Below are 21,211 nucleotides of genomic sequence, written 5' to 3' on the forward strand. Positions count from 1 at the left end.
TCTAGGTAGCCAGAAAAAATTTCCAAGAGCCAAAAGCCATACGCGTGCGGTGCGAACGACTGTTCACCGACTGATTTCAGAGAGCTTTATTTTTGACTTATTTAAGATTATTTTATACTACTGAAATTTTTATCGTAAATTGTTGATCATATTTCCGATAGCCTGGAGATAAAATTATGTTGTTGGGTTAGATACAACAAGAGATATTCACGATTAAATTCTACCCATTTTTGTATAAGGTAAATTTTCAGAAGGCGACCCATAGTAGAATATGTCGTATTCACGACCAAAATTTGTTTTTCTTATTTCAACTTATTGGAGTGACGTGTTAGATTCGATTGTGGAATGTACTGAGAAACTGAGAAACGACCACTTTTGCTAATTGAATTGGAAGATGGCTTTTTTGGTCATTTGTCGCTTTCAAAATATTTATTTCACTAAAAATATTAGCCGTCGTTTTTGGCCTGAAGATGAAAGAATAATCGTTCGAAACGTTGGTATTTGTTAACGTGAAATAAATATTTCAGAAGCAACAAATGCTCAAAAAAGCCATCTTTCAATTCAAACTTGGATTGTGTGTGGAGTGTGCTCAGACTGGATTATGTCACAGGAACGAAACTAGGAATAGAACCCCAAAGTAGTCACTTAAAGTTTAACCATGTTTGAAGACTCCGTGAGTAGTTCAATTGTAAAACCGATCCACCGATTCTTCCGATAGCGGGTTCAAGAATTTTTTTTCGCAGGTTTTCATTTCTGTTATCACATCCGCATGTCTTTTCCCAATCTGTTTTCTCATTGAGTTTCGTTTATCAGCGAAACACCATCCGGCGTTCGGAGCACCAGTTTGGAAATAAATACTGACTAACCAAATTATAAATGAACTTGTGGTTCCCGAAAGTCGAACCGAAAGTAGCTCTATCTATCGGATACGACGACAGTCCCAGTGCGGCACTATTCCAGTGGCATCGATTTATGCAAATTCAGTCATGGAAATCACATTCAGATGAAACTCTATCCGACGCATCCACCGGAAAGAACGTCATCGGGTGCGTCGTGCGTTGGTGTGTGATATTAGAACCTCGAAATTCCGACCAACCAGCAGCAGACTGACAGTGACAAAATCGGCTTAACGGAAGTTGGAATCTGATGTGCATCTTCCATTGATTTTTTTTTTGCTCTTTTGTCCACCAACACCTTCACTGTGTGTTCGTTCGTTCTGTGGATTGAGCGGTGAATGATTCAAATGACTTTTTTTCCAATTTCATTCACTCATCCAGCATCAGGTCCAGTTAAATGCAAACAGGTTCTGAATAGGCTTGCAAATGGAACGGAGGTTCGAATAAAAAAAAACCTTTGCTGTTTGAGGAAACATATTTGTTTTAACTGGGGTGGAAAAATGTTTAACTAGTATTTAATTAATTCAGTGAAGCAACAAAAACAACAGAAAAAAAAGATTAACTGATTGTAAACACAGACGGATAATTGATTCATCGAGTGGCTGAACTGACCGATCGATATTCTGTAATCCGTTCCTTCTTCCTTGCCTTCCTTCTAGGTACTGGGCGGTGACCAATATCGATTACATGCACTCCCGTACCAGCCGCCGGGTATTCACGATGATCTTCCTGGTGTGGTTTGCTTCGGTCATCGTCTCACTGGCACCGCAGTTCGGCTGGAAGGACCCGGACTATTTACAACGAATAGAACAGCTAAAATGCATGGTTTCGCAGGACATCGCATACCAGGTGAGTGTCGAGCCGGAATCACGAAGGCCCGGAGTGCGCTTCCGTATTTGCCACGATAAGACAAGGCCAGGCCACCGGCCAGTTTGTGTACCAACAACTACTAACGTGTGGTAATTATCTTCTCGTTGACCAACTGACACTGGTTCTCCGTTCCGTTTCAGATCTTTGCGACGTGTTGCACCTTCTATGTTCCTCTCCTAGTCATACTAGTGCTGTACTGGAAGATCTACCAAACCGCACGGCGACGGATACACCGGCGGCGACCGAAGCTTCCGGTGACGGGTAACAACAATCAGGTAGGTAACATTTCCGGCCAGTGGTTCTAGCACCTGCTGGGCTGTTGCTTTTTACATTGAAAGCCATTAGGAGTTGAGTTTTAGTAGGATTTAATAAACATGTTGAATCTGCCGCATGGAGGGAGGGGGCGACTTGCAACTACTAATTGATTAATGGGGAGGAATTCCGTCGTAGCTAAACTAATCTCATTCATGGAGACTAACTATCAGCAGTAATTTTCTTATAAATTAATTACTCAGTCAAAAGTCTCGCTAGCAACAAAAGCAATTTTCATACTCGAACAACCAGCTGATCGTTACTCATTGCTTATCTTTAAACACGCCAATTGTACTTTTGATTACCCTGGCTTTGATTCATTAGGCCTCGTGGAATAATTTCGACCTAGCCGCCCCAACCCCCTTTTCGTGTTTCATCAAATCGACACTGGGGAACTAGCCAATCCAGCCAATCTAACTGCCACCGAGCGAAACCTTCCAAACCTTCGCTTCGAGAAATATAAAACCCATTAAACACGCCAACCACGCACAACTAATTAGCCATTCTGCGACACCGAGGGTTAAGGCTTGGGTTTTCTTGCTCGGAAGAATAATTACGCGAACGATAATCCTGGCTGCTTCACTCCGAACTTCCAACGTCCACCGCTTCCCTCGCACCAACCACGAGTACAGCATAGTTCCGTAAGCCAATCAGTGAAACGGGCAATCAGATTCTCTTAATACTTTCTTCATGAAGCTCAACATTATGGTTCGGTTTGCCACCCGCTGTATCAGAGCAAGCCATGAAAGAAAACTCTCACATCTTGTTGCTATCTTGCCAATATATCCGGACAGTAAGAACCTCGTTGCGCTGCTGCAGGACACTCAAGAGACCAATTGTTTTCAGTTATTTCGTTTGCAGAATAAAAAGCCCTACACTCATCTCAAGGGGGGCCCGTCAATGCGCTTGTGTACTGATCCTGTTTGAACGCTGTTTTTTTTTTTGCTTTCTATTTTCACAGGAAGAAACACCAAAAGTAACCAAATCGAAGATTCGCTTTCGGCTGAAGAAGAAATTTGGGAATCCAGCCAAATCGGCAGCATCGTCGCTGGGTCTGGTCGAGGGTAACTCGACCAACACGGTCAACACCGTCGAGGACAACGAGGGCAGCTCGAATGCGGAGCGGAAGGCAGGCGTAGAAACGGTTTTCACCAGCGACGAGGTGAGTTGTTGCATCCCGTACAGTGGACAAAGAAAAAAACTGGGATCAATGTGCTCGAGAAAGCAGTCGCTCCTTTCGGAACGTAACAGTAAGGTTATTTCAATGGTTTACGAAGTATCGAGTTGTTGAAGTTTTGAAGTGCTTGTTTAAAATTTTTTATCGCAATATGTAGAAAATTGAAGATATAAAGATTTTTGTTGTCAATTGCGGTGATTACGATGTCACAAAAACCAACGCATCAATTAATTATTTTACATCTTCCGAGACCGACATATTCGAGCGTCAAAAATGACTCATTTTTATGGTTGTTTAATGGATCGTAACATATTTTTAAGTCATTTAGGAGTTAGCCAAAGAATGTAAAAGAAAATTCTTATTTTTGAATTATCTATGAATTAAAAGTGCATATACAAAGCGATCTGCCCCTAATTGTGAACTGTTTTGCGAATAGTCAAAATTTGAAATTTCGATATTTATTTTCTAAAAAGTAGTTGTATTTAATTCAACAGGATAGAAAGTTTGTTTAGAACTGAAAAAATGTTAATAAATAGTATGATAAGTGCAATACAGTAAGCAAAAGAACAAGTTATTCTTATAACTTTCACTTCAATTGATAGCTCTCGCTGAGGCGAATAAACCATAGTTTATTCTTATACTCAATTGTTTTGTTTTGAAACATTTATTTATTTATTTATTAAACAACCTGATATTTTGTATTTCTATCACCGTAACTGTAATTTTTCAAACCAATAAATTGTAGTACATAATTCGGAAATATTGGTAAAATTCATTTGGATTAATTTGTTTAGTTTGCGTGCACGTTTCACACATATTAATATAAACCGGGTTTTTTACAGGGTCCGGCACTCGAAGTGTAACCAATTAAAAAGGCCATAAATTCAGTTTGGAAAATTACTTTTACTTAATTCAAAGTACAAAATGTGTAAAAATAATACAAAATTCAGAATCAATTCACTTTTGCTCGATATGACCACCTTTTGCCTTGACTTGATGACTTGAGAGAGCGAAGGAGTTGCTTCGTTTGGCCGAATGTGACTTGCAGGTGTATTTTGGCCCACTCGCGGACAATAACTTTTTCAGCTCCTCGAGACTGGTGTATCTTTTAGTTCGGACTTTGCTCTCCAAAATGGCCCAAAGAGAATAATCCATTGGATTCGCATCTGGTGAATTCGAGAGCCATTGTGTGGACGTGATGAAGTTCGGAACGTCCATGATCTGCCACCGAAATGTTTGTCTGCCCACGGCTTCAAAGCAACCTCCAGAATACTTTCCCGATAATCGCCCTTATTCTGAATAACGTCGTATCGTTTTTTCCCTCGTATTTCATTAGTATTCCCCATAACGCTAGCAAAATCAAAGGTAGCTATGATTCGATCGAACCACATTCGATCGAAAAATCTATACGTCGTTATTCAGAATAAGGGCGAATATGTCGCATTTACCTTGACGCCAGGCTCGATGAAAACGATTGGAGAGCGCCCATCTGCGGTTACAGCGGCCAAACCATTATCTGTTGCGGGTGCTGCCTCCTGGTGGTCAATCGATGACTCAAATTCTCGTATGAACGGTCGGTCAAGTAAACCCTATCGTTTTGAGAGTTTACGAATTGCTCAATTGGAAAAATTTTCTCGTCAGAAAATACAATGTTCGGAAATTGACCGCTTTCGGCCAAACGAAGCAACTCCTTCGCTCTCTCAAGTCATCAAGTCAAGGCAAAAGGTGGTCATATCGAGCAAAAGTGAATTGATTCTGAATTTTGTATTATTTTTACACATTTTGTACTTTGAATTAAGTAAAAGTAATTTTCCAAACTGAATTTATGGCCTTTTTAATTGGTTACACTTCGAGTGCCGGACCCTGTAAAAACAAAATGTTCTCATCCGAGTTAGTATCAGATTGCGTATTTACAGTTTATTTTTTCGTTCACTGTATACCGAGAAATATTCCATATATTTGGAGTGGTTTGGTTCAGTGTACTGATTAGGAAAACTGTCATATGTGCATTGAAAAAACTGTAGTATATTAGTAACCTTTTTTGCCACCGCACTTTACTGTGATGTCTCTCGTGAATCGCAAGAGTGATCCATATTGATATATAGTATATTTGATACAGTTGTGCAAAATGTCTCATCTCGGGTTTTCTGCTCAGCTTCTGTCCTGGTTAAACTCGTATCTTTCCGGTAGGATTTCATGAGTGAAATTTGATAATACTACGTCATCGCAATTTTCGAATAGTTCTGGAGTTTCACAAGGCAGTAATTTGGAACCATTGCTATTCACACTGTTCTTTAACGATGTTTCATTAGCTCTGGGAGATGGTTTCGAACTGATATATGCAGACGACTTGAAATTGTCGCTCGTAGTTCGAACTGTGGAGGATTGTCGGCGATTGCAGAATCAACTACAACTCTTCGTCGATTGGAGCTGCGTGAATAAACTTTTAATCGCCGCTTTTATTCGAATGTTCACTGCAGTTGAAGATTACTTCGGGTTTTGTGAATCATCTAGTCGCTTTGCTAGTAAAATTAAACGATCTGCCATTATGTTTTGACAATGTTTTACAATATCTATTTTTTTGTTATTTATTAAGTATGTAGTTAGCCGTTTTAAGATTCAAATTATTGTAGTTGTTTTGCTCCTGTAACTGTTTCAAAAGATGGTGGTTTTTACGTTTTTGGCTCATATTCGTTGTTTTTTACGTTTTTTGCATAGTCACTTATATGACGACTTGAAATTACCATTCAATGAAACTCGACGATGACGAGGAAAATGTTGGCTCGTTTGAAAGCTACTATTAGTTCATTAACCAAGTTTGAAGTTCAAATGGCCATCAATCACAGTTCCTGTGATATAATGCCATAAATGACGTAAACGACCAATCTCACATCCGCTTAATTTTGACGGATTTCAATAACTTTAGGCTCATTTGAAGCTAAAATTGGGTTGTGGATCGAGTTCGAAGAACATATGGCTGACACTTTAAGTCACCAAATGTTCATTCAGGGGTTAGCCAAACTTTGTGCTAGGGCACATAACCGTTTTTAATTATCTTCACGCTTCATATTTGACTCATCAGTGCATAGCAGTTCAAATTGAACTGTTTGACGCAAAACTTGACAGTTCAATTTGAATAAATAAATAATATACGTATAAAGTACGTTTCAAGAAAAAAATCACACATCTACAAACCATGAAAATCGGTAGAAAGATATTTCGTTGACGTGTTCAAACACATAAGGAGTGTATCGAAAAGTAGTTAGCAACATTGCTTATTGAATAAAAAAGGCGGGTGGGTAATGTCAAAGACATAACTGGATGTCGTGAATACGAAAAAACTGGTACACTCCCATCACTTTTCCGAATATCAGTTAGTTGATTGATTGTATGAATTGTGCAAGCTATCCCCTTTTTCACAAATAGAGTTTGAAGCGATGCACCTACATTAAAGTACAGATTAGTTACATTAAACAGCTACTATTGTACAACTATATATTCCAAACTTGAAACAGTACCTTTTTAATTTGCTAATATAGGAGTCTAGGTACGACAAATTTGTAGTTTATTTTTATTGAAGCTATGAAGTTCGAAGATATCTGATTCTTCTCGAAATTTCAGTACGAGATAATTGCAATGGCCTGGTCTGAAATGTATCGACGATCTTCGGTATGCGAGAGTAATATTAATAATAATGCTGATAATAATAATAATAATAATAATAATAATAATAACAATAATAATAATTATTATTTTTATTATTATAATTATTATTATTATTATCATCATTATCATTATTATTATTATTACTATTATTATTATTATTATTATCATTATTATTATTATTACTATTATTATTATTATTATTATTATTATTATTATTATTATTATTATTATTATTATGAAGATTAATCTGTATATATGGCAACCCTGTTTCGCATGGCATATTTTCACACGACCCCATACTAGTATAAAGATGTATTCAACATCATCACTTCCACTTCCGCATTGCCGTTCGTAATTGAATGTGTTAGTGACGGTGTAAATTAATTTAAGTTCCATCTTGATGAATCTTTTGGTAGGAAATATTGAGATCTGAGATGATTATCGTGTGTGTTTTGTTTCGGCAACAGCTGCTCAGAAAATAGTAGGAAAGCGACAAAATTCAACTAGCTCTTTAGGATGATCTTTAGCACTGAAAAGTGCTTTGAGTGGGCCTTGCTGGATTTTTTTTGCTGCCTTTCTACCGGTTTTCGGTGTCATCGTGCTGACGGTGTCTCGTGCGTTCAGAGTAGCTGCTTTAACTTAAATGACGCTATTTCTCACATCACATTCCATTTTATACCTGCTAGTGGCAGCGGTGTACAGACAGCCCCTTTGCCAAAATTCCTTTTCTTGTTCGCAGAACGGGAAACAGTGAGACGACAGGTCTTCGATGTTGCTCTCGTGTGTCTTGTTTCGGGAACAGTTACTCAGCAAATGGTAGGAAAAATGAACCACTCAACTTTTATATGAATGCTCTTGTATATATGCAGACATCTTGCGTTCTGATTGGCTGGTGCTGTCATGGGTTAAATCAAACAGGTTTTTCAACAGTGTACTATCGAAAAACTTCAATGTTGTTGCAATACACGTTCAAGTTGAAAATTTTCGATTCTATTGGTAGTTAGATTATATAAATCCTTCTACAGATCACTGAGCTATGAGCTTTCAAAATACGAGAAAGACAAACGCGCCTTATGAATTATCCTCTTTGATACTCGTTTATACCAAACATTTCAGAAAAGTTTAATTTTGAACTATTTGAGATTATGTCACGCAACTGAACATTTTATCATAAAATTGTGATTATATTTCCGATGGCATGTCGCAAGATTTATGTTGATTCATTAGATACAACAAGAGATATTCACGATCAAAACTTATCACTCTCTCAGAGGGTAAATTTTGAAAAGGCGTCCCATAGTAAAGAAAGTCGTATTCACGACAAAAACGAAAAAAAACATATTTTAACATCAGTTTTCGATATATTGTAGACAAATTACATTTTTATGCATTTCACTGATTATATTGAAGAAATCCTAGCTTCTGGGAAAACGCTCGCACTTTGTACTTGACAGTCTTCATTAAATTCTGAACAGTTACTTTGTGCCGTTTGACAATTGGCCGAAGATCCGGGCCGTTCGGAGGGGTTGATGTCCATTTCCACAAATTGTACATTATTTTTTTGACAACCACAGTAGAACGGAGTTGGCGTAGTGGGCTGAAGCCAAATCCTGCCAGAAGAGAGGAGGAGCCTTATGCTTTCTGTACAGTGGCAGCATTCTCTTCTTCAAACATTCTTCCCCGTACGTACACCTTGGCGTTAATTGTGCCCTTCGTGAAGAAAATCGACGACCGCAAACCATAGGTACAAATTGCTTGCCAGACCAACACCTTTTGCCCAAACTTTTCCATCACCACCGTGGTGTCAGCATCGTCCAGGTCCTGGTACACCGATTTCGTATAATATTGCGGTCCGTGTCTTCCTTGGCGCTCGAGAGTCTTCCTTGGCGTAGATTTCGTCGTCGATCAGGATGCATCCGTCTTTATTCTGTAGAATCCGGTTATACAGTTTTCGCGCTCTTGTTTTGGCCTGAACTTGCTGTACCAGGGACTTTTTCGGCACCTTCTCTTTCTTGTACGTTTTCAGGGAGTTCCGAACTTTGATCAGTTGAATCATCCCGATGCTGGTGTTGAACTACTTAGCCAAATCCCGCGTCGACGCCGATGGGTTTTTTTCTGATGTACTCAACCACTATTAAGTCCCGGCCGGGCTGACTGGGACCCGTTTTCCTACCGGATCGGGGCAAATCCTTCATGGAAAGGGTCTTACCGAACTTCTCGATAATATTTTTGACACTGGTGTGGTGCACTTTCACCCGTTTTGCAATTTCGTTGTACGTGACATTACTTTCTAAGCACCAAGTGTGCAGAATTTTCTTTCGCGTTTCCGGATCAATTCGACTCATCATTGAAACGATAAACCGTACCGAAACCAATCGATTGCGCAGCTGTTATTGACATGTAAACAAACATGTCACCGCAAAACACGCTGCAATGAATTAAGCCATTTCAGAGTAATAACTGTTTGAATGTCGCTAACTACTTATCGATACACTCCTTATGTACATATAGCTTGCCAGAAACCGGCAAAATTCAACTGATATACTTGGCATAAAGGAATGTTAATTCATTGTTGACATGGCCAAGCCGCTTTGAAAATCATTTTACCTTAGTGCAATATTGCAATAAGCTTCATTAGAACTAGAAAAATTGGTTGGCTTGAGATTTATAACACAAATTATATATTTTCAGAAAGTTTTAAGCAAAAGCCTCAAGATTAAAACTTCTATCACCAAAGCAAAAAAAAAAAGAATCGAAAAACCAACAACACTAACGATATTTCATTCGTTACGTTTTACTTTCCAATCGACAGACACCGACCGCAGGGGTACCGAACAACAGTCAAATACCGACCGTTTCCCACGAGGTAGCCCACCGGCAGTTGCCGGCCGCTTCGGTAGAGACGAACAACAACAACAATCATAATAACAATAGCCACAGTCACCCATCGTCCGGTGGGAGTAACAGTAATAATCAGCTGCCAGTTCAACAGTCCCAGAATCCACCGCAAGCCACGTTGCGACCGATTGGTAATAATGCGTTGCTGCAGCCCGCTCAGAACTCACCGACTCTGTCGGGGACGTTGGCAGCGGCCAGCACCGGATCGACGCTGAACATCGCCAGTACCCCGAACCCGCACGCGCAGGTATCGAAACGAAAGGAAACCCTGGAAGCGAAGCGGGAACGGAAGGCGGCCAAAACGTTGGCCATCATCACCGGTGCGTTCGTCGTCTGTTGGTTGCCATTTTTTCTGACGGCACTACTACTGCCACTGTGCGAGTCCTGCTACATCAACGACTACGTGGCGGCACTCTTCCTGTGGCTAGGCTACTTCAACTCTACGCTCAATCCCGTCATCTACACCATCTTCAGTCCCGAGTTCCGGCAGGCATTCAAACGGATCCTGTTCGGTACGCACCGGAGCACCACTTATCGCCGCGGAAAACTGTAATACCGTACAGCAGAAGTGACATCCGCCCCAATTCCACCGGTGGTATTCGGATGGGTGGTGCTGCTGTGTCCGTTTGGACCATTCCATCATTGTCCTGCGGTGTGCTGTTCCAATTCCTGCGGTCCCTGCGACTTTCCGCACCAAATGAAGGTAAGTAGTATCATATTTTTACATTTAGAACCTGAGCGGGGTACAAAGCATCTTTTCCCAAAAGTTCCTCCACATTGACAGTTTTAGAGCGGAACCAAATTTATATGAATTTCGATGCTCGTTTCTTCTCGTTTTGTTGTCTGATGTAAATCTACTTTTCTTTTCGATATAATCGTCATTCACTTCTAAGTTCGTGCAAAAAACATCAGCCGAATATGAGAAATTGGAGTTATTTTCGTTTTGGAGTTATTTACCACTATCTTCGGTATCTCCGGAACCGGAAAACGAGACTCGGTATGACTGAAGTACTGAAGTAATATTCATTAGGATTAATCTAATCGTATAAGATCATAAAGAACACTTTTGTTAACATTTGTTAATGCATTATAGCAATATCTTGAAACTAACTTATTTTGTCTTTCTGGAAGTATTGGTCGGGTTAGGGTACAGAGAAAGATATGGTTCGAGTTGGGTACGGGTGCAACTTTTTAAATTTCAACGGGTACGGGTTAGGTTCGGGTTAAAAAATTTGGCCGTGTTTCGTGTTTTTTTTTTTACGTGAATACGTCTTATTTTACTAAGGTAGCCTTTTCAAAATTCGCCCTTTGGAAGAATGGGCAGAACTTAATCATGAATATTTGGTGTTGTACTTGACGCAACAACATAGTTCTTTCTCCATGCCATCAGAAATATGATCAGCAATTTGTGATTAAATTTTCAACATTGTGGGATAACCATAACTAACTCTAAAATTTAGTTTTCTTAAACGTTTTGAAACAATGAGGAAAACACATCACAAGCAAGCTTTTTCGCTCTCGGATGACGGTTTTGATGTAGTCCCAGTCCCGATGTTCAACTGGACGAGTTTAAACGGTAAAGTATGGTCGAAAATCGATCATTTTTTTTTTTGGATTAGATAGCACTGGATGTCGTGGTGAGAACCTTCCACCAACAGCAACAACAACAGATCTTCTGCATGGTGTACAGCTTCATCTGGATTAGATTCAGGAATTGTATTCCTCAACTTAGTTTTGGATCATAGTTCAGATCCAGGATTCTGGTCATAACTGAATTTAATTTCAGAATACAGATTCAACAGTTAAAACTAAGAAACTGGTACTGAATCCGAATTCTAGATTCGGAACTTGTATCAAGTATTCTGATTTAGGAACTCTGGAGCAAAATTCATGGTATGAATTCTAGATCTGAATTATCTCCGAACCAGAACTTTGGCACTTAAAAAAAACTTACATCCAAAATTCAGTTTCAGAATTCAGAGCCTGCATGCAGGAAATCAATTCGGACCTTGGATTTTTTTAATTGAATTCTGTTGCTTAATTCAGATTCGGAATTCAAGCTTCAGGATTCTAAAAATGTTTTCTGTCCCATGAGTTTTAGAACTAAATTCATGAACTGAGTTCTTGATCTGTATTGCGAACTGAATTCTTAGCCAGTCCCAAGTTTGGAATTTAGTTCTTTAATTAAGTTCCAGTTTCTGAATGTCCAGAATTTCGGTTTGCAACATTTCCAAATAACTATGCACATCAAAAATGAAAACCAATGTAACATTATTTTTTGTATTGTTTAGAGGGGGGCTAGGGTCTAACACTTTTGAAAAATCATTTATTATTTTCTTTGTATTTTCTCATAATAAAAAAGAAAAGAAGAAAAACTTGGCAAGTTATCGGCCTTTATCTTTGCTTATCTCATACCGCGAAGAGATAAGAACTCGGCACACAGGTCCAAAATTTCCGCTTCGACCGACTTAAAAACTTGACAAAATATTCTTGAAATGTTTCATTATAAAAGAATACAACAGAAAAAATATGATTTTGTGAAAATGTTAGACCCTACGGACTCCCTTGAGTAATAAATTGTTTCCATTGATTTTATAGACAAAAAACTTTAAACGCGTTTTTCTCGAAAGCAGGTTTTGAAAGTCTGATCCATTTTTTTTTTCAAATTTTGCACACACTTTCTACATATAAAAAACCAGACTTCAACGTTTTCCTTTTCCTTGTTTGTTACTTCGGGGAGGTTTTACAGCTACAAATTTTTTTTTGTGAAAATTTGTAGTTTTTACTTTGAACAACCACCAAAAATTAGAAAAATTCAAAAAATTCAAACAGAAACGTTGGGGTCTAGAAATACATCTACTCTATCTATGCTGCTTTGATTTGTTGACTTCTTATCAGTCTGCGCTGAGATACAGTGGACACCGCAAATCATGATTTTTAAGATGCGTTCTCAAAAATACCTCTTCACCGACTTATTTCTCAATATTTTTCCACGAAAAATTACAAAATGTTGTTCGAATGATGCTTTTTATCATGCAAAAAATTGTAATTTATTTTGTTGCACGATAACTCTGAAAAAATTCTCAAAATTGATGATATTTTTCATCATTTAGACCCTACCCCCCGTTAACTCTCATTTGTTCGACGTTATTTGGGTTGTAGAATATGTATGTCGTCAATATGGCATAGTTTAGTGTGGAGGCGAAGAAGTAAAAGTTGTGAAATTCATACAATTAATAAACTATTACGAACAATTATTGATATTCGGAATCGTATGTCAGTTTTATTCACGTATTTACGTTTTCCAGCTATGTCTCTGACATTACCCACCCGTCTATTATTATTTACGATCGGGTACGGGTCAGGTTCGGGTTAGAAAAAATGCAATTTCTAATGAAAACGCACTAATTAATGTTTCATCTATATTTGATATGTCTAGACATAATTTCGGCTTTTGATTCTTTGGAAAATATCTGATTTAGCAAACAATTCGCCGCTGTCGTTAAAAGCTTAAGTTTTCGTTACCAATGATCGTGTAGCTTTAGAAGAAAAAGCACCTGGAAAACACATCTATTAAAGTACACAAAAGCCCGTTAAAGCTTCGACAAAATTTGCTAGTTGACACTTTAATCGTGAACACATAAACAGGGTGGTTTTATCGGAGAGGATTTCAACCCACCCAAAGAATGGAAAGGATGATCCTGAAAAAAATCATTATCCACTACATCAATGATAATTCTGATCTTTTGAAGAAAATACAAGAAAAATCACGCTCATATATGTTGATCAGTGTTGGCAAAAATATCAAAATTTCGAAAATAGGGACTGAAATTTTTCGCAAGTGATTTTCAGTCAAAAAAACCATCGATCAGAAAACTCACTGAAGAAAAGTTAACTAGTGATTTTTTGTAAACGCGATTCTTACTGAAACAGATCCCACATAGCAAAAAATCAGTTGTGAAAAGTTCCCTAGCGATCATTCTTTGGGAAGATATTTAAGAAAAACTCTTACAATAATGGTGATGTATTCGCAATTTTTATCGGCAATGAAAACCGCGAAAATATTACCGCAGAGACGGGACTCGAACCCGTAGCTAACTCCTAACCGGGGAAATTGTGTTACCAATTAAACTACCCTGCATTTGAAAACACATGAAAAGAAAGTCCAATTGCCTAGACGAAACTGTGCTTCCTTCGATGTACTTAGTCACCACGGTATTCATTTACAGATGTCTATGTTTCTGTCGATACGGGACTGTAAAAGAATACCGTGGTAACTAAGTACATCGAAGGAAGCACAGTTTCGTCTAGGCAATTGGACTTTCTTTTCATGTGTTTTCAAATGCGTGTAGTTTAATTGGTAAAACAACTTCCCCGGTTAGGAATTAGCTACGGGTTCGAATCCCGTCTCTGCGGTGACATTTTCGCGGTTTTCATTACATCATTGTGTTCATCTGTCAATTTTCCAATGTGTTTTCCCCGTTAGATACTGTTCATTTCAAAACCATCAATACGGCTCTACGTCTTAACAAAGACTAAACAACAAACTATTGCATATGTACTTTTTGTACAAACAAAAAACCCCTAAACGTTTATTAACCTATTGATTTTCACAAAATCAGTCCTGCATAATAACCAACCTTGGGACAAAGTTTCATTGTATTCGTGTTCTTTTTTCATAAGTTGACTTCAAATTTTGAAAACCGATTTTTTGTTCAGTGTAGGATTCGAATAGACATATTTGACGCAAAATCGTATTCGGAGTATGCAGAATGTAAAATATAGACTTTATCACAAAAAGCCACTCTTTTGAAAAGGACTGACCAATCCTAGAAAAAATTGCTTTGCGTGTGATGTTCTCAAAAGAAGGCTAATTTTCAATTGAATATACTGAAAAAAATACTAATCGAATTTTACACTAAATAAACGACCTTAAAAATTTAAAGTCATTCTTTATTTATGTGAAATTTTGTTCCAACATAGATAATTATGTTCCCTGACAACTTTCCTTAAATTGTAAGATGGGCGTTTTGGAAGTAAAGACACTTTTCTAACACAAACTTCTTCTTATTCAGCACTGATACTTTCTGGAAATAGCAACAGGGTATTCGATGAAATTTTCTCACAACTTGATATTAATTGCAATCTTGGATGATTAAGACTTTCAGTTAAGTTTAGATTTTAAAAGAAAGACACTGGATCGAAAACTCAGTTTAGAAAAATAATAATTTTTGTTTGAAAAACTTTTTTTCTTTGAATCTTGCATTGTATGAACGGTTTGTAGGGAAGGTAATCAACAGTATTGGGACAAAATTTTATCAATGTTCAAAGTGGGTTTCTTTGTAAATCAATTTTAAATTTTTTTAAATCAATTTCTTTCAGTGTAGGACTCGATAAGAATTTTTCACCTTTTTGTAGGATTTATCATTTTTGACAATAGCCCCTAATTGGTTAAAAATGTTTAGCCCTTTTCGAAAGACACTCCGTATAAATGTTGGAGAAAACTAAGTATGCAAAGTGATTTTTTGACATAAAGTCTACATGTCCAGCAAGTTTTATTCAAATGAGAGAGGGTGCTGCCAACATTTGTTCGAGTTGGCGCGTAATTCGTCATGTTTACAGAGAATAGTTTTCATAACATAAATTTTATTCAAGTTTCGGGAGGGGTATGAACCTCTCTTGTATACGCGCCTGGATGTAACTTTTAGTTTTGTTATCCACTCGCTACACAGTCAAGCATTTACTGAGCTAAGTTTTGTGTCGGCGCATATATTTATAGATTCCGTTTTGTGCGATAGTTCGCTCTGATCAGAACTGTCGAGGATGGCATCATTATGTCAAGCTGTGATTGGCTCGTGAAAACATAGGTCAATTCAAGCCAATTTTTCAATGATATTCTTTTGAAATACTTAAGACCATCGTCCAAGTATCATGCGTGCGGGTGGTTTTAGGAAATTTTCGATGGAAATCGTTAAAATTTTCTCAAAACCAAAAACATACAGACCTTTGAAAAACTTTTATCTACCTGCTGGGCAACAGTGGCTGAAAAATTCGAAGGATTTTCCGAGTGTTATCAAATATAGCTCTGAAAAATGAGTATTTTGTGATCTTTAACAATTATTTAAAAAAATAATGTGATGACGTGATAACTTTTTCTTGAATAAACTTTTTTCTGGATGCATTCAGACACATTTTTGGAAAAGCTTTCGACGCTTGTCATGGAAAATCAACGAATTTCATATAACCGATTTCGTTGCATTTTGACGATTTTGTACCAAATGAAATACAAATTATTTCGCAACGATGCTAATTCAATTTATAAACGGATAAAGGGTTAGTTTTGTGAAATTTTCTAAGTTTTACACAGAATAAGATCAATTTTGCAATTATCTGAAGAAAATTCGCTTCAGTTTGAATGTGTGTATTAATTGTGAAAGATCACAAAAACACTCTTTTTTCAGAGCTAGTTTTGATAACGCTCGGAAAATCTTCCGAATTTTACAGCCAGTTTTGCCCTCCACATAGATAAAAGTCTTTCAAAGGTCTGCATGTTTGTGGTTTTGGCATTTTTTTCAAATTTTCCATCGAAAATTTCCCAAAACCCAAAGACCGCAATTTTGAAGCTGTAAAACCACTCCAAAGTAACAAACAACGAAAAAGAAAACGTTAGGGTCCCGGGTTTTTATATGTAGAAAGTGTGTGCAAAATTTGAACAAAATTGGTGAAGTAGTTTTTGAATGACAATGGACACGGACTTTCAAAACATGCTTTCGAGCAAAAAGCGTTTAAAGTTTTTTGTCTATAAAATCAATGGAATCAATTTATTACTCAAGGGAGCCCGTAGGGTAAATATTTTCAAAAAATCATATTTTTTCTTTTATAATTTGTTATAATGAAACATTTCAAGAATGTTTTCTCAAGTTTTTAAGTCAATCGAAGCAGAAATCTTGGGGCCTGTGCGCCGAGCTCTTACTTCTTCGCAGTATGAGATAAGCAAAGATGAAGGCCCGTAACTTGCAGAGTTTTGTTCCGATATTCTTGAAAATTTCACAGAATATTCTTGGAATGTTTTACTATAAGAAAATATAAGGTTAATCTGTACATACAGAGTAGGCTCAGAATTAATGTGGTAGAAATTCAGAATTACTTGTCCAAAACGCCTCCGAAAAGAATAAATTCCGTTTTTTTTTCTTTGAATAATTGCAGTTTTTACTTATATTTTTCCACTTTTAGCGAAATTTCTTGGGATGCCGGTAACCGAACACTTTTTTGAAATGGCCAAAATTTATCACTTTACTAAATTGATAATACAGTTTTTTCAATCGATTGAATCAACTTAATTTCTTATTCAGTTGTTAGCTTTCCATTGATGTGTTTATATCCGCAATATGTGCACTTAGTCAGAAGTTATAAACTTGAAAGAAAAGGGTGCCGGCAACCGAACACTCTCTCCTACCTTTTAATGCACTCTCTGGAATTGTGCCAGTACTTCCTTTACTTGTTTCTTTCATTTCTGTACTTGCTTTTGTACTTTCGGCACTTGTTCCTGAACCTTCTTTATTTTTTCCTGAACTTACCCTCTGTACTTGTTCCTCTTTTTTCTGTACCTGAAGCTATCACGGTGAACTTCTCACAGCTCAAAAACTATCTTTTAATGGAAATTATTTCGATTACTCTAAAGTCGGAATAATCGAACGACCCTCATGATTGCTCGCGATTTTTTTCTCGCACAGTGAGAAGTATCATCCTTTATGTTCCGTAAAAATGAATCATCTGACAATTGTTAATGATTTACCCAAAACAGGTACACACCTACACTTCGCACTTTAAAGCAGTTTTTTCCAAATGACCCAAGCAAAACACAACCAAAATCAGTTTGACAGTTTACGAGCAAGGGAATGAATCGTTCGAATAGGTAAACCATGCCGATGAGTTCCCAAATCTCGATTCCATCGATGTAATTCAATAGGAAGCAAACGGAATGGTTCGAGTACATTGGACGAAACTGTTAAGAGCCACATAAACGCAAATAATTTGAAATTTCGAAGTACTCTGGGTTGATATAATTCGAATCGTGTTTGGTCCAACTGAAGACGTTTGGACTCAAATAAATAACCGAACTTGCAATTTGAAGCAATTGACGAAATTTGGAGGTCGTTTCGAGAAAAACTTACACAAAATCTCGTCCAAAGCATCCTTCAAAGGTATAGCATGGGAAATGCTTATGAAAAATTTAAGCCGAAAAAAAACAGAAAACGTCGTTCTAATTCGAATGAAATTGTTCCCAGAAGCAGAGAGCCGAACAGTTTTGGTGTTTGAGTTAACGTTGTTAATTTGAAATGGCAGCACACCTCAATCCTGTTGTCTCTGAATAAAATTTCAGTGCATTGTGACAGCAATAATTATACCTAACGTGAAAATAAGATTCACATTTCTAGAGTTTTTCAGAAAACAACGAATCATTAAAAAACGTTAATCACTTTCTTTTCTTAAAGTCGTTCTATAATTTGACTTCACGACATTGAAACCAAATTTATATATCGGAAAATGGAAACCTGTATGCTGTTCATTTGGCGCCCTTACTTAATTGAACATGTGATTCGAAATAAAGAAACACGTGAATCAAGTAGGCTCAGTGAAATTTTTGCACAAATCAGCTCGTTTGGCGCCAAACGATTTTATTAATAATCTAGTATTCATATTTTGCTCTCCAGCCCAGTGAAATTTGTAGACCCGCATAAGTCCGATCATCGGTCCGATTATCGGACCGATTGAGCACGATATGGGGCCGATCGTAGCGCTTCGATCGGTCCGTCATCGGACAATTCTGCACCATTTGCATCAACCGCGTCGACCTAAAAAAGTTTTATGTTTACATTATGTATCGCTATAGAAACAGAGCGAGGGAACATCAAACAAGGCATTTTCGAGCCGACGTCTCCCCGATAGGGTGTGAAATACATTCTTTTGTTTCGATCATAGAGGCTTTGAACTTATGGTCATTCGCCTCTTAGGGCCAGAAAAACTCTGGGCCTATGTTCGGGGTTGAAAATCAAACCTCGATATATCACATCCCCTGAGTATCAGACATCCGCTCTCTGCTTTGGTATTTCTTCACTCTTTTGTTCTACCGATACACTATGTAAGCTCGAAACGCAATCAAAAGCTTTCGTGCACGATGCGTCCGATGTTCGGATTTACTGGGAGCGGGCAGCAGCATTGCATAACTCGATACGCGCCAAACAATCATCGGAGATCTAGCATGCATTGAGTGGAAAATTTCCAATTCCAAACGAACCCATTTTCTAGTTTTTCTCTACTTTCCCGAAGGATTTTCCTTATGTACTATAGCCTAAAACCTCCGCATAAACGTCACCTTTCGAACAAAAAGAATCATTTGTAGATCGGTCCACGCATACCAGAGAACATTAGCAACACTCACTTTTTTCGCTATTATTTTATATATATAGATAGATGTTTACTTCAGGTTTCAACCCATGCCAAAACAGGTATATAATGAAAGACAACTTATCTTGTTACTCCTTTAGTGTCACCAGTACAAATAGTCCAATACTTATTCCGATGTCAGCATAGTTTTAGTATCACATTTTTTTATATTCTAACATTTATCACTGAAACTAATAATTTGGTAGGAAAAATCGTTAATTTCACAACATGATATTTGATTTGCAAAAGAAAGTCACACGAATAAAATTTCACTTCTCTTTTGATGCACAGCCTACTCAGTTCTCTTGAAGAGTAAGACATTTTCAGTGCCAAAAATTACGGGGTTGGCAGTCGAACCCAGGAGGACTGCGTGAAAGGGTTTTCGAAAGTGTGAGCGAATTCTATATCTATTTTTTATATTAACATAAAAAAGGTAAAACGTTTCGGTATTAAAAATAAATAAATGATAAAGTACACAATGCAATTGAACAATTTTATTTGGCTGTGAATAGTAATTTCCTCTACCCTCTGGTAGCAGATGTCGCATAATTAAGCAATATAGGAATTATTATTCTCAACACATCAACAATCAGCAATGGAACCTCCGCCCCAACAAGAAAAAGCAATCGATTGGGTGGAATGTCGCCATGTCCTTAACGAATTGAATCTGCCGTAGGACTCAATCTGTGACGAGTGAGAGCCGAATTTTCTCAACATAAAGTGTTTAAATTGATATGATTCGTTTGTCATAAAACCCCGGCACATCCTGCAATACCATCCCGAATTGTGTCCTACAGCCTACCATCTTGTGTTTCATCTCCGCCGGCTCATTCTCCTCTCTAACACACAATCAACACAAAACATCCGACTCCTGGTTCGCGTGTCACCACCACCATCCTTCCATCAGCCAGAGTTATGATTATCCCGATTCCCAACGGGTCCCATGGTCCGAAATACAAACCGTAATGCCGACAGAATTGGATTGGAGGGATCGAACACCAAATCGTAACGGCAGTGCCAAAAACAAAACAAAAAATCTCTAATAAACTAGTTTGATTAGATGGCTACCATATCGGGTTTTTTCTGTTGTTGTTGTTGTTTTTGATTGTTGATATTTTCTGTATCGTCGAGAAAGGAAAATTACACACAAGAGAGCACCTTGGTTCCGACGCCGACGCCGGCCTAATCGAATAAAGTGTTTCCAAGTGATTCTATCTTATTTTTACTACCGGGTATTCATAATGCTTCGAATTGATTACCGATCTAGTGCTTGAATGCACATTCAGTAACTCGTTTCAATCGTTTCACTAAAAAGGACAATCAATTTTCAGGCATGTGTTTGGAACAGGAACCGGTGATTTTCAACTAAACTTTGGAGTCGAGTAATCCAAATAACATTTCTACTTCGGTGAATCCGGTATTGTTTTCCATCCACAACATGTCATGTGACAGCATAATCAGGATGGCTAACTGTATCGTAATTGCAAACACTAACAGCCTTCGCCATTTAATCACTCGCATTCCCGCCTGCAAACTGGTATTTGCCCATTAGGAAGGCGGTCGTCGCCTGTTTGTCTTTGATCATCCCAAACCCCACTCCGGTTGCAACTAGCAAGGATCCAGCTGTAATCCATTAACCCCGTCCCCTTAACGTTGCTTCCAATAATCTGGCCGGGGAAAGTGAATCTCCCGCCGCTCGATCCCCGTTTCAAGGCTCCAGTTTTTGCATCGCGCAAAGTGAAAGAAATCATAAATTCTTTCTCGATAAGCTCGGTAAATATTGATAAATTTTTTCTCGAATTATTTGCTCCAGGCTTCCCCCGTGCTCATTTTTTAGCCATCCCCCTCCGTTCCGTTCCCCTACGGTAGACGGTAACGGTAGGAGCGCATCTTTCCCGTTCAGCCGGAACCCGAAAATGCGAACGGTCGTTATCAGTCGTTTGCC

General features: G+C 37.9%; 1 protein-coding gene across 2 annotated transcripts in view; it reads left to right on the top strand.

The window, feature by feature from the left end:
- LOC131435963 (5-hydroxytryptamine receptor-like) overlaps positions 1-21,211 on the top strand; it is a 494,311-nt gene that overhangs the window by 348,369 nt on the left and 124,731 nt on the right. For both annotated transcript variants that reach the window (XM_058604276.1, XM_058604277.1), the window contains exons 8-11: positions 1,556-1,745; positions 1,907-2,041; positions 3,040-3,240; positions 9,734-10,522. In XM_058604276.1, the coding sequence (XP_058460259.1) occupies positions 1,556-1,745; positions 1,907-2,041; positions 3,040-3,240; positions 9,734-10,372 (1,165 nt within the window). In that variant the 3' untranslated portion in view covers positions 10,373-10,522. The remainder of the gene's footprint in view (positions 1-1,555; positions 1,746-1,906; positions 2,042-3,039; positions 3,241-9,733; positions 10,523-21,211) is intronic.

This window comes from Malaya genurostris, chromosome 3 (genome assembly GCF_030247185.1).
Source record: "Malaya genurostris strain Urasoe2022 chromosome 3, Malgen_1.1, whole genome shotgun sequence".
NCBI lineage: Eukaryota > Metazoa > Arthropoda > Insecta > Diptera > Culicidae > Malaya > Malaya genurostris.